At 44.0% G+C, this 15,036-nt stretch overlaps 1 protein-coding gene across 1 annotated transcript in view; it reads right to left on the reverse strand.

The window, feature by feature from the left end:
• Positions 1-15,036, reverse strand: part of med13a (mediator complex subunit 13a) — an 84,004-nt gene that overhangs the window by 56,780 nt on the left and 12,188 nt on the right. Inside the window, exon 3 of the mRNA XM_084074923.1 lies at positions 3,165-3,333. Coding sequence (XP_083931049.1) covers positions 3,165-3,333 — 169 coding nt within the window. The remainder of the gene's footprint in view (positions 1-3,164; positions 3,334-15,036) is intronic.

A 15,036-nucleotide genomic window follows, 5' to 3' on the forward strand; every position in this document is an offset into this window, starting at 1 on the left:
GTGGAGAGGACAGAGGACGATGTCAAGTGTGAGTGTTTAGACAAGAGCTATTGCCACCATTGAAGTAGGTGGAAATCCCCATTGTGGACATTCAGCCCTCTGCGGTGGCCCCTGTGGGACACAAGGCTAAGCGCCATGGTGAAAGGAGACACACGGGGAGCAGCTGAGACGCTCTGGAAGTGGTCGCTGGGGAGGCGAGGAGGGAGCGGGGACTGGTGTGTTCCAAACGGTGTGCCCTGCAGTGGAGACTGTAGCTCAAACATGGTATCTTAGGGTTACGACTGTCCCACAATGCAACAAGATGCGAGCCACTGCGATGTTCTACTGATACCGGGCCCCTGCTTTGAATGAAAACAGACCAGGAAATGTTTCTCTGTCAGCCCACAACCGGGTTCTTGGGGTGCTACTAGCGACATCAAAAACACACACACACACACACACACACACACACACACACACACACACACACACACACACACACACACACACACACACACACACACACACACACACAAAGATCTTGTGAATTTCCGTCACAGCTTTGCAGCGCTTTGTTTGCCAAAGTCCCAGCATGGCTGCGGCACGGAGGAAAAACAACAACATCCTCAGCAAAATCCAACTGAAATTCTGGGTGGCTGCACCACTATTTATAACCTGCTCAGTTTGCCGGGTTAAGAGAGAAGAGACAGAGAGAAGCACAGGGTGAAAGACACAGAGAGAGAGAGAGAGAGAGAGAAAGTGAGATAAAGTAAGACAGAGAGAGAGAGAGAGTCGAACAGAAAGAAGAGGGGAGCTGAGAATTACAGAGCTGAGGTAAGAAGGTATATATTGTATAATAATAACTGAAGGAGGTGCTATAGGAAATGCCATGGGGTCACCAAAATCAATAGGGTTCTTCCTGTATCTGCTTATTATGCTGCTTTTCGATATGTAGTATCATCTAGTTTTTACCCCTCTTTACCCAGTTCTGGTCTTCCCACGTTGTGATTCCACTATACCCCCCCCCCCCACCTCTAATAATAGTAATAGTTGAATGCCCTTTGTTAGGGCTCTGATAATACGACACGTCTGAGAGCGAAAACAAATGCAAGAAGATTTTCCATTTATTGGTACACACAGTGACATTTATATTCAAAGCAACAGCAACGTTTAACGTCAGGGTGAACATGGCCAAAATGACAACAATATAGTCAAACTAGCTCTGTGAGTTAATAGGCTACCTGAAACCCTGGCTGCTACAAAACAAAAACAAAAACAAACAAAAAAGTCACTAAACCTCCCTCCCTAAATAAAAACAATAGTAGTAGACTACAACAAAACTGGGGTTTCACCCCCTAATGCACTGTGGTATAATATAATTTATTAGTGCAATGGATTCTAATAAACAAAAAGTAAAGACGGCATGCAACAGATGTCTGTTTGGTGAATTCGGTACACTCTCAGAGCAGACAAACACAGTGCAGTCTAATCATACCCATTTCTACACCAGCAGTTACACACGGAAGACATCCTCACTGAGAAGATCCAAAATACATAGTATATATAAAACAATAACGGGCGGGTGTAGTTCATTTGCGACTTGCGAACCAAGTACCAAGTACAGGGTACCTGACAATGGAAACAAAGAAAATGCAAGCCGAGAGGATACTGTGCTATGGAAAAGCACAATTACATGAGTTATCCTTAGATGAGATATCTTGTGTGCAATGTTGACATTTTAACCAGAGTGAGGGTAGCATAGCGAAAGGGTCACTTAAATGGTTTGGGTTCATCCTCCGGTGAGCATGAATGTGCATTCCGTCTATTAGATTTGAGATATCATGTATGCAAGTGGACCTTGTGGCGCTTGAGGAAAGGCCACAGGGCCACCAAAGTCAGCAGGAATCATCCTCTGCGGAACATGAAAGTGCAGAGCGAATTCCATGACAATACAACTAACAGTTGCCGAAGAATCTTTTTTTGGGACCTAAGTGGTTAAACGGACAGATGGACAGAGGAACCAACCAACATTACCATTCTTAGATCCCCGCCACTAATGGGACTAAAAATGATAAACTAATGAAAGCAGCTTTTTCTTTAAAATCTTGGTATTCCAATTATTATTATTATGTAAACCGGTGTGAAAAAACAAACAGAGAAAGATCAAACTGTAGCAAGTACTCTAATTTGGTGATAACATCAACCAGACAAGCAGATTGCAGAACTTGAAGCCAACAGAGATGTAAGTATACTCTGAACCGGCCATTTGGACAGATACAAAAACAGTCCACTTGCTCCTTTCTAGGTAGAGTTTTTCTTTAGTTTTGTTTATTTACTTTTTTTAAAGTAAAAAAGTTTTTCTCACCCAGAGTGGGAGACTCCCCACCTTGGAGTGTTATGTATTCAGCACTGTGGGGGTAAAGCTATTGTATGTAGTGAAGTATAGTGACATCGGGGAATGATGTCTGAGAGGTATTTAATGGTTAATTGATATCTCTCACTGTCAGTAGGAGGGGCATAGTGTGTGTACAGTATATAAGGAGGCTGGAGCTCCTTGAGAGAGATTAGACAAGACGCATTTGGCAAATACAGGCCAGTTTGCTATCTTGTGCAAAGGACCTGTTTGTTTTCTGTTGTTCTTAATTCTTTTAGGTTTTGTAGTTTTTTTTTTCTCTGTTGGTCATTCTGTCTGCACTTGAATCGGATTGCATGATCTTTTACTACTGAAAAATAAAAGAACAACTAAAAGGACTGCAGAACTGTTGCAAGATCTCTTCATACAGTATGTGCCCGAGCTGCTTGGTCAACCTTACAAAAGGGTCCTGAATAAATTGGGAGATGTCCAACCATCTGAGCTTTCAAAATGACCGGCGTGAAGAAGATTGATGGGGAACATGAGGCAATGAGAATCCTCACTGCCAGTGTCTCTCGTCTGTTATCAGTGAGAGGCCAGATGCTGAAGGACATCCTTGTGCAGCAGATAGCGAGAATGAGAAGGACGGCTCGACTGTTTACAAGAGCACACACACGGAAATGGACCTGATGCAACCTGGTAAGACTTGGGCATAGACGTAATGCTTCCTGGGACGACTCAGACAATGACATAGACCTGATGCTTCCAGGGAACTGAGGGAAGAGTGCATGTGAGTGACCTATGAACAGAACAGAGTGTAGTGGCCCCTTACCTCTTGTTGATGGGCTTCTCGTCCTTCTCGTAGGGCTTCACAAACCACTTGCCAATGCGAACAAAGCTGCGGTTCATGAGGCAACGCTCCAGCAAGTTATGGATGGCTTTGAACAGCAGCGTGCGACACTCGTAGGAGAGGCCGTTCTCCCATAGCCCATCATCCTCAGCTGGAAGGAGAGAGAGAATACTGGGTTAATTTGAGGACTACAGGGATTACAAGCTCTTTAGTCCTGACAAAACAACAAATTGGAGATAAACCAATCAGGCTACGACAACTTGTTTGAACAGCAGCCGTAATACATAGACACATAGATTCTGAAATTATGTTAACTGCATCAGTGTCCCATCCTATCCTATATTAAAGCAGATGTCATCGTCTGACAGACGGCGGGCATCAGAAACGTAACATGGCCCTATATGGAGACATGCCCATATGTGGAGACATATTACAGCCAGTACTCTGACAGCAGGTACAATGGGTATTGCAAAACCGGGTGGGGCATGCATTCTCAACTTGCATCGTTCCCGACTTGCGTGGCCCCCGAGTGACTGATGCCCAAAGGGCACCAGTCTAGTATGTCGTCTCTGTCGGGTGGAAATCTCATACTGTATGTCGAAAACTTTGGCACTGGACTCCTTACTTTTCAGGATTCAAATTCAAAAGCATCAAAGGTAGCAGATCTACAAGCTCAAGACGCAAGCTTGTGGACCTGCTCAAGTACGGCATTACTTTACAAAACAATTCACAAAGTTAGAATATGGAGATAGGAGGTTTCTGCCCGACAGCGACAATGTTTACAATGAGCAATTTAAAAAGGTTTGCCTGGATTATATAGGAACCTAAACCAGCTGGTGAGGTGTATCCACTGAACCCCGCCCCCCCCCCCCCTCTGCAGTAACAGAAACACACACCAAACACGTTTCTGTTGTGAAGATGGGTGGAATGCGGCAAACAGGCAGGGACATCAATATCATAAAAGCAGCATATAATATCCCAGATGACAGTGAAGTGACAATTTAATGACTTTTCAGACCTTTTTAATACCTCTAAAAAGGAAAGAAAAGAAAAAGACCATTACTGCATCAAAAGTTATCAACAAACCTATTGGCCAAATTGTCATATAATAAAAGAAAGAGACAAAAAACTAAACGATGACCCCAAAATGATATGTATTTGGCCAGAGACCCCCATTTCAAATTATTTAGTTCCAGGGACCCCCATGAAGCAAAGATTTAAATATATATATATATATTCAATATATACACATTTCCAAGATTTTTCAAAAAATAGCAGATCTACAAGCTCATTAGCAAAAATGACACAGATGTGTTCCCGGATTGAATGGGTTAACATTATTTTGCAAAAGCTGGAGGAGGTTTGATCTTGCACTTGTTTAGTTTACAAAAATTTTAAAAAGTTAAAAGTTTTTGAAAATGTTCACCTAAAATGACATACCCAAAAAAGGTACAACAGGGTGAAAGTTGTTAAAAGGGAAAATTATTCTTAATTGATCTCCCTTTAACCAGTGTTATTTGGAAGTCTGACTTCTTCTGGCTGAATACAGACATAGGAAACGTTGAGGTGCAACGTTGAATGCTGAATTATGTAATTGGGGAAGTCTAGAGAAAACAGATCAATATGGAGACATGTCGAATATCAATGTTTGTAATTAACACTTTTAAGTCATGTCACCCGGCTCTAGTTTTAACACATAGACGAAAGAATTACACCATTTCCCTCTGTTTAGAATTGTCTACTATACTCTCTCTCTCTCTCAATTTAATCAGCCTAACGCATGACAATACAACAACGTGCTTACAGGCGTGCCAACACGTTGCCTTCCCAGTCTGGCAAACACTCCAAGAAGTGTCGATACAATGTCGTGCTCAGAGCTACTGTAACAGGCTGATAAGAAAAACTAGCTTTCATGAATAGCCAGAAATGAAATGCGATAGAGTTATTCTATGGCGGGCACAAGAGCATAACTAAGCATATCCAAAGGGGTAATAACCACAACAGATGGGTACAGAAATTGAAAATGCACATTTGCCTGAATGCAAAACCAGCCAGTCATATCTAGAATGACATCTGAAAATCTCATCACTGTAAGACAGAGTGATGAAACCGCATACAGGAGTGGCACTCATGGAGTGTGACAGATAGCGTGTGTGTGTGTGTGTGTGTGTGTGTGTGTGTGTGTGTGTGTGTGTGTGTGTGTGTGTGTGTGTGTGTGTGTGTGTGTGTGTGTGTGTGTGTGTGTGTCTTATCAGGAGTCAAATGGAGGCCTGGTGCTTGCCATGGGGGCTGTGCAGGCAAGGCTCCAGGTGCTTGCGGTGCACTCTAGTGTGTGGTCTGGTCGTCTCTAATACCTGGGCTTGTTTCTGGATGGCATTCTGTGGCTGGCCTGGATGCCCAGCTAATCTCATTAACAGCCACTGACACTCGCATCTTACAGCACTTAAGCTCCTTTCAGTGGAGTCTACTACGGCACACATCTCCCTGAGAGTGCCCGCGGATGATGAAACAAACACTGTGCACTAACCCTGCACGCACGCACGCACGCACGCACGCACGCACGCACACACACACACACACACACACACACACACACACACACACACACACACACACACACACACACACACACACACACACACACACACACACACACCTCAGCTGACGAGACACTTATCATTTATCATGCAAGGGAGACGCTTGCTCGTCAGCACAAAAAAAAAAAGAGTTAATGAAAATGTACTGGATTTTGTAACAAAAATAAGTGGTCACGGTGGGAAGGTGGGCAAATATTGCATGTTTAGCAGTGACTGTAAGAGCCTTTCAAAAGAGGAAATTATCAATGATGTGCTTTCCAAAACCACAGGGCTGTGTGCCAGCCAGGTCAGTGTGTGTGTGTGTGTGTGTGTGTGTGTGTGTGTGTGTGTGTGTGTGTGCGCCCAAGTCTATATATATATATATATATATATATATATATATATATATATATATATATATATATATATATATATATAGAGACACACACACACACAACAAAACAAAAGTTCCCCCACAATCTACCAACAAACCCACAGTCCTCCTGGACTGCGCTCCAGCCTCCAAAATCAATCTCTCATTCGGCCAAAGGACAACAACCCCAGGCCGAGTAGCTGAAGAGTAGAGGGCTATGTGCTAGATGACTGCAGAGCTACAAACTAATTCATCATCAGGTGTACACATACACACAAATCAACCCATTTTAAGGAAGGCTGAAGAAAAAAGAAAACGTAGGCAAAATTGAATGATCCCCATTAAAAGCAAATGAGTTCATCAATCCTTACTTGGAAATATTTAGTAGGAAAAGAGCAGGGAGAAGAAATCTTTGTCTAAGTGAAGCAGTAATTAACGCACAAACTAAAACATTTATCAGAGCAACAGCCTTTCTCTGTCGGCTCTGAGTGACTTAGCAAACGGCTTGGCCAGCCTGACAGACATGGCAGCACAGAGAGCAAAAGTTCGGCATGAATAGAAAACCATCTCACTCAGGCAAGGCAATGTCAACAGATTAAGGGGGAGAGGAGGGGGGGGGTTCGTGCTGAATATAGACAGTTATCATCAGCACGGCTCATGATAAACACATCTGATTCCAGACGGTGAGGAAAAGAGCTCAAATCCGAACCATGAGACATTCAAGGCTAAACTATCTTTAGTGGCTATGCATTCCTTATTCTGCCTTTTTAAGTGGACGTTCCTTCACTGGAATTGACAGCGAAGCCCACCACCTTCGTTTGACATTAACAGCCACAGAGATCCCCTGCCTCTCAACAGAGATCGCATTTGACTTAGCCTTCCCCTCCTCCCTTCCCTGTCCCCTCCTTTCCTTCCTTGTCCCCTCCTTCCTCCCAGATTCTATCCTTCCAGTGCCAAGCAGTGCTGAAGCAGGCGTCTGGTTTGCATCAGGCGTCCCCAGCGACCTCATGTTCCTTATACACACAGTTCAAGGCGGACAGGGGGGAAATAAAGTCTAAAATAAGGCTCTCTCGCCCTAAAGACAGACGCAAAGACGGAAACACAGTGAGGGGGAGCAACAACAACTAGGCTACGCTGTCAGATGGAACCAGCCGAATACAAGCGCTCAGACAGACACCACAACAACACGACATCAAAGTCGAACTTACGAGCTGGGTGGGGGAGCAGTGGAATTACAGGGGTTGTGAGGGGAAGGGCCAGGTTTTGTAGCAGTGAGATGGACAGGGAGTTGGCTCTGCCACTGCTTATTGGAAGAACACCCCCAGCCCCCCTTCCTCTGTAGACCTCCTCTGGAATCTGCCAAGGAGTTCCAAATGGGTTGGGAACATGAACACATAAAAGAAGGGAAAACCGTGACCCCCTGTTGGAAATGAATGTGAGATGAGCTTCAAATAGTTTAGACATTAATCAGACAAGGTTTTGATCCATGACGGATCGTTGTCAGGTCAACACAAATAAAAAACAATCACGTTCTGCACTTAACCCAGCACCCACTTTCAATGTGTGTATAGTTCATCCTTCACTAGACAAGCTTCAAATAACATAAACATGTAAAAAAAAAGTTAAAATGAAAAAAGAAAATCCCCAACAAAATATCACAGCTCTCTGTCCCACTCTCGGTACATTGTAGAGAGAAAGTTACATACTCATGTTCCCATGGTCCTTAGGGAGGCCCATTAGGCACGTTCCTTATTGGACAAAGACAGGAACAAATGCCTCAGCTCTTAACGCTAAGTCTATGCCATACGAATGTCTCACATGCTGAATAGCAGCCACTTATGGCATTCCATCGAATTAATAACCAGTCGCAGTTAAATGAAAGCAGCTATAGAAAGACTGAATGAAACATGGCATACAGAAAAATCCTGCATGATGTGCTCTCACTTTGAAGACATGTAAGCAGTTGTAAGTAACCAAATATTTGGGGAAGTGAAAAACAAATAAAACACAGGGAGGGTGTCATATTCCATTAGTCATTATACCTTCTATGTTCATGCCGCTGTTACTCAAGTGTGCGCGTCCGACGTCCGTCCGTCTCAGTTGATACAAGTGTAATGAAACAAGTTGAGATTTGCCAAAGAGGGAAATATTTGCTGCGCTCGTCACTTTGGGGGGGTGACTCATGCTAGATCTTTTAAGAAACTCCTCAACCACTTGTTTTGATAGCATAGTGACCGTTTCCTGCCCCAGATTAAATCACCCATTGATAAATCAATTTACAGGGGCCAACCTTTAAGTCTGCATCTCTTAAAAATTGCAGCGTGTTTAATTGTCTGGTGTGTGTCCGCGTGTGCGTGTGTGTGTGTGTGTGTGTGTGTGTGTGTGTGTGTGTGTGTGTGTGTGTGTGTGTGTGTGTGGCCAGTGCCCAGGGGGACAAATGAGTGCCCTGGTTCAGACACAGATTTATGGTCTCAGCTGATGGTTGTGACACTTTCATGTCTCTGCCTTTCGGGTGGCCGGCCCAGATGAGATGACCTTTATACAAGCTCTTACTCTGGTCCAGAGCAGAGCCCTGCCCAGTACAGCCCTGCCCCGCCCCCCCCACCCAAACACACAAACACACACAGACATGCTCGTTCTCACACTTACCTAACCCCACAAACTAAGCACCTGACAACATGACATCAACTTCATTTTGGTCACTATTACACATCCCTAGTTCCGTCGCAGCGACGGTGTCGCTGAAAGGCCAAGAATAGCTTTATAATGAACCTCCTCCGCTCGTACTACACAACGGAGAAACACAAAAAAAAGGCACAAAATGGCACTCATGGTTATTGCTGCACGTGTTGTCATCGAGGCGCTGGGGAGTGGTAAAAGAAGAATAAAAAACATACAGTTCTATAAGTGATCTCTCTTCAGCCACAAATTACGACACACCGACAATTATGGCCGCAGTGTGTCATTAAACACTGACACTACGCTCTCGTGATCGTTTAGGGGATTCAACTAAGCCTGGCCAGACAATGCTTTTTCCTCCTCCTGCCTCTTCCTTATCTGCAACGAAAGAGCAAGAAAGAGAAGAGGGAGAGAAACGGAGAGACGTCTGCGCTCCGTAAAGTCTCCATTACTAATTAATGGATATTTCCTGAGCAGAGAGAGAGAGAGAGAGAGAGAGAGAGAGAGAGAGAGAGAGAGAGAGAGAGAGAGAGAGAGAGAGAGAGAGAGAGAGAGAGAGAGAGAGAGAGAGGGAGAGAGAGAGAGAGAGAGAGAGAGAGAGAAACAGCACAGAGAAGAAAATAGAGAGCCTGCAACCCCCTGGGCCAGAGATGCACGCATGGCCGCGTCCTGCACCACGCCAGCCAATGGAGAAGATCCATCAGAATACACGGAGAGAGAGAGAGAGATGGAAGAGGAGGTGGAGGAGGGTGTGGGTGTGGGTGTTCAGAAGCAGGAGATTAGTCCTGGAAAATGGATCCCTGAGCACAAAAGCCATCACCCTCCTCCTTGCTCTTCCTCCCAGAAGCAGGTCTGGATTTATCTATTCATCATGTCTCGGCATTTCACGGCTGCAGCGCGGAACCGGCGGGAAAAACCCGGCGCACGCTTCAAATCCTTAGCCAAGGGTGACTGGGTGTATCGCTTGCTAATTATCCTTAATACAAACCGATTTGAACGGAGCACGCGGCCCCAACAACCTATGGCAACATGATGCTAGTTTTTTCGTCAAGACTTGATATGATATCAAAGTCATGGGACATCTGCATGAGAAGTACATAAAATTTACTGAAAATGGTATAAGCTTATGTATGTACATTATATGTCTCATTGCAAAGAGCAGCATCGTCTTACGTTTTTTATACCCAAGAGCAGCAATATGGGTATTTAAGGGCTATAAATTAAAAAACATGCAAAACATTAGAACATTAGATGTTCAGTTTTATTAAAACAAAATTACTCATCTCACTGATAATCTAAATGGTGCCACAGAAAGCCACGTCAATTAATGTTCTTTGTTCTATTTTTGGCAATGAAATGACACTTTGTAAACAAAGCTCCTTTAACCCCTAAGGGGGGGGGGGGTACTTTTCCATCCGTGACTTGTGTAAATCTATTAGAAAATGGAAAAAGGGGAAATACTGTAGGATGTCAGACAAATTTACTTCTCTCAGGGAGAGCCTCCTTCCCGGTGACATAACACTGACATGCATCTGTGAGTTAGGCTAAATTCAATGTAAACGCTGCATATACAGAGGACCGTTTTGTGGGAATAGCGGAGTGACATGTCAGGCTTGTGACTGATGATGACATTATGCTATTGTAATCTAAGCTCCAGTACATGCAAATTTAAAGAACGGAACACAAAGTAAGTGCTTTTTGATTGTAAAAAGCTCACACAAACATTTGAGGAGTCCCTAGCATCAGTATCCTATTCATTCATTGCCACTGGAGCATCACCAAGCTGTACACAGTTAAACCCTCACTGACTGCTTCATCCGTTTCTAACTTGGGAGTCAGAGTTGAGCTCAACAGGCCATCTAAGGCGAGTATAATGATGAATTCTTTCCATTTAGGTCCTAGCTTGGGGCTTCCTGGTGGCTCAGCGGGCTAAGGTACATTATCGACTTGCAACATTGTCATCTGTTCTATTTTGTCTCTGTGTCCCAACTTTCCTGTTAGTTCCCATCATGTACTGGACAATTAAGTGGCTGGGGTGGTAGTGTGGGGGGTTATGAAAACAAATATAGTTGACCAACCACTGAAGAGTAGAATTCAAATGGCATTACTGTCAGTGACATTTGTTCTGACGTTTGGTTAGATCCCAGCATAATTATTTGGTGACACGTGGATGCAACAGGACTGCTCGAATTGATTACAATGCTCAAGATTGTATGTTTTGCTCTGCAACTAAAGAAATATTTAAGTTATCTCAGGTAACTCATTCATAATTACTCCAAAACTGCTGCCCATTTTGTTACAGCACAACTAATTGTAAAGTTAAAAGTTTCAACACAGCCACTTCAAACAATACCCATCCTTGTGTACACCTGAAGTTCTATTATGTCATTTTCTTTAGTGAAAAAAAAAATATTTTGTCCAATCCTTATGGTAGAGTATGTTAATACTCCACACTGATGAAGGCTGGATAACCAAAACGTGTGTCATCTTGCGGCATATGGAACAATAAGAAATATGGACTTTATACCCTCCATGTTTTGATTTGTTGAACCGTTCATTTTGGACAACACACCAGTTTGGTCAAAGCACGGTGGTAGAGATAAGTCTGTAGCCATTAGCTCAGTGGTCAAAAAATCAGCACATGTGCAGGAGACCCAGGTTCAAATCTGGGGTAGAACAGGAAAGTTATATAGTGCAGCTTTTACTATTAAAAAACAAACACATTTTGCTGCATGTAAGGAAACCTGAACATACTGTACCAGTGAAGATGATGCAGAGCTGCCAGTCATGCAATGCTGAAATAATTACAAAATTGCCTAATTATGGGGTTTATAAATGGGTCTATAAACTGACATAAAAAACGGACACAGGTAACATAGCTTGGATGGACATTTTGGTAAATAAATTCTGACATTCTCTCTCTCTCTCTCTCTCTCTCTCTCTCTCTCTCTCTCTCTCTCTCTCTCTCTCTCTCTCTCTCTCTCTCTCTCTCTCTCTCTCTCTCTCTCTCTCTCTCTCTCTCTCTCTCTCTCTCTCTCTCTCTCTCTCTCTCTCTCTCCGATTTGGTAATCATGTCATCTGCCAGAGTTTTATTTTCATGAGCAGAAATCACTTCATGCATTGTATTGCACAAGTGTGGGGGAAGCTGTTTCGTGATTTTTATGCACAGCTGAAAAGGGGGCCTGTGCCTTTCAGACAAGCTCTCTGCTGATCAATGCAAGTTTACACCGATGCCAGGCTAAGCGCATGGCTCTGTGTTCCTCACAAACACACACGTATCCAAAAGGGCCAGCGGGTTAGTGGTGAACAAATACCAGCACAGAGTATGGGCAACCATCCCACAGAAATAACAACAACACTCAGATGCACCACGTGAACACTAGTCTCGCTATTCTGGGGCAAATATTCTGCAAAAACACAATATCTTGTGAGCTGCTGTTTTTGGCAAAGAGATTTGGTGTAGAGGGGAAATAGGAGGGGACCCATTGGGGACATCAGTCATCAATGAATTATATGGGTTTAAGTGGTTAACTCTTGCCAAACCACCTGCTGACTGAGGAGGATTTTACAAAGTGAATTAGGGATCATAGTGTTCACATTGATTCATAGCGTTCAACAAATCAGTCCATGGTCTTAATATTGTATTACACCCCCCCCCCTAAAATAAATAAATAAAAATACAACACATCACATGAATGTTATGAAATATGTGGAGAAAAATAAAATCTACAGGCGTTGATTCTGACAGTTACTTTCATATGAGATGATGGTCCTAAATTTGACCCATCACAGTGGAAAGGGATAAAAACAAAATGACCTGGAGACCATTCTGGCCAACACTGCCCTCAGAGCCTGCTGAAGAATGCCTTTTGGAAGTGGCATAATTCGCCCTGGGGTACAGCAGGGTTGTTTTGATTCCAATGGACACAAAAGGAGAGTGGACGGGCGAGAGAGAGAGAGAGAGAGAGAGAGAGAGAGAGAGAGAGAGAGAGAGAGAGAGAGAGAGAGAGAGAGAAAGAAATAATTCTTGGCTTTACAACTTGGCAAAGAAAGAAGAATTCCAAGAATTATTGCATACCAGCAAAAAAATGAAAAACAACAATTGCCAACAGATCCCTCCAAAAAAACAAGCTCGGAGAGAGCTTCTAAATTGTTCTTTTCTTCCCATCAATCATGGGATAAATCCCAAACAGTGTGTTGATCTTGAAACGATGGAGATGTTTCGACTGCCCCCCCCCTCATCACCGGTGAGCGAGAACCCCCCTCCTCTCTCCAGAGAACTGACCCAAACAGCAGTAATGAATGAATGAATGTGTGTGTGCTGCTGCCCAGTTCTCGTGCCCCAGGGACCACGGTGGAGGTGTCCTGGGCGGCGGTTAAGAAAGGATGGAGGCAGATGAGTGGTAAAAAAAAAAAGAAATGTCCCGCGGAGCAATTACCCTCACAGACGGACATCCATTCCTAATTTCTATGCAAAAGAGATCAGTGGGTCTTTTGAGGAGGACGAGAAGGCAGCCGTTTATCTTTGGCTTTTGTGGATGCCCCCAGATAGGAGAACGCCACCGGCTTTTTCGGGGGGGGGGCAAGATATTTGCATGATAATATGCAGCACGCCGCAGTGAAGGGTCGGCAAGCCGTTTAATTTAGCGCTGGTGTTCGTTCGTGTCTGTGGGAATGATTTTCTGTGCATGGCCAGATGAAGATTAGAATTGTAGTTTCTCAAGTGTTGGGAAGAGCACAGCGGCTTGTCAAACCGTGTAGAATAGGGGGGCTTGGTGGTCTGCTACTCATGGCACCCCTGCCCATCACACCACACCACACAGACACAAACACACTCACCACTCCTCACATTCTTTCAGTGGTGATTAAATGTCGAGCATTAAAAGATCCCTCAAGTTTTCCGCCCTTCAGTACCCTCCCTCCCTCCCTCATCTCTGGAGAGAAGGGATTACTGGCCTGGTGGTATACAGAAATGGCACTTGCTCAAAAAATTAAAAGACTTTCAGAGACCACTAATCTAATGAGGGTGGAAGTGAGTGAGTGCCATGCCTACTACTGACATGAAAGGAAGAGCCAGGATTTTCATGTTTACCGCCAACATTGTGTTGAAGTCCCACAAGAGAGCAAGAGTTTTTCAACTTGACAGACAAGTGGAAAAATAAAGTGTAAACATCCATGATGCTGCACAATTAACAAAGGAAACAAAACACTTCTTCATAACTAACTTTTAACTAACTACGTGGATATGCATGTTCATATTGCCTACCTCTTTTGATCATCAATAAATTAGCCTATTCAGTTGGCGGCCTGCAGGCCACATCTGGCCCAGAAGCAACCTCAGAGTGGCCCAGCAAGCTTGAATGAAATAATTATAATAATATATTAAATATTTGTATTATCATTTTATAAACACATATTCTTTATAGTACTATTATTATTTAGCCTAAATAGTTAAAGCACTGTGAGCGTGGTCTAAAATCCCTAAGCAGGACCATAAAGTATGTTATAATCTGATCCTGAAGCAAAGCAAGCGTGAGAAACATATTCTGCTAATCACAGTGTTGATTTAAATCAGAAAGTGTACAAATTGACCCTTATGGGGCCAGCGATCGACACTGAGTGTGATTTTCCATGTCATCTATATCATTTCAATTGGTTTCCTTGGCTTTGAGGGACAGTTGAGGACACCAGTAGTCAGGGCCAGTGCCGCCGTGCATGGTCTGTGACGCTGCCACTGCACACACTGATGTGATTGTGCATTCTCACCTCCGCTGTCGGGAGCACCCAGCGGAGTCTCTAACCTCCCACAGCAGACTGTCAATCATCAAACCTGGCTGACTGAGGCTACACACACGCGCGGGCAGGCACACACTAGACCACTAGAGCCCTGTAGAAGAGGCTTGCTGAGTGCTGCCTTCCCCCGTGAGAAAACACAAGTTCACACACCAAAGGCGAGTTAGGCGGAAGCCCTAAAAACTCTAACCCCCTCCACACACACACACACATAACTGTATTTCTCAGGTCTCAGGACACAGCGTCTCAACCAGACCGATAAGCAGTCACACACAGAGGAAGGAGGGGATGAGATTGCTCTGGCTGACCCTCAGATCTGTCCAGTGCGGCTGCTCCGCTCCGCTCTGCTTCATTGGCTGTTCCCCCCAAGAGAAAGACAAGAGAGAGAGAGAGAGAGAGAGAGAGAGAGAGAGAGAGAGAGAGAGAGAGAGAG

This window comes from Gymnoscopelus microlampas (assembly GCF_963454915.1).
Source record: "Gymnoscopelus microlampas genome assembly, chromosome: 12".
In the NCBI taxonomy this organism is placed as follows: Eukaryota; Metazoa; Chordata; class Actinopteri; order Myctophiformes; family Myctophidae; genus Gymnoscopelus; species Gymnoscopelus microlampas.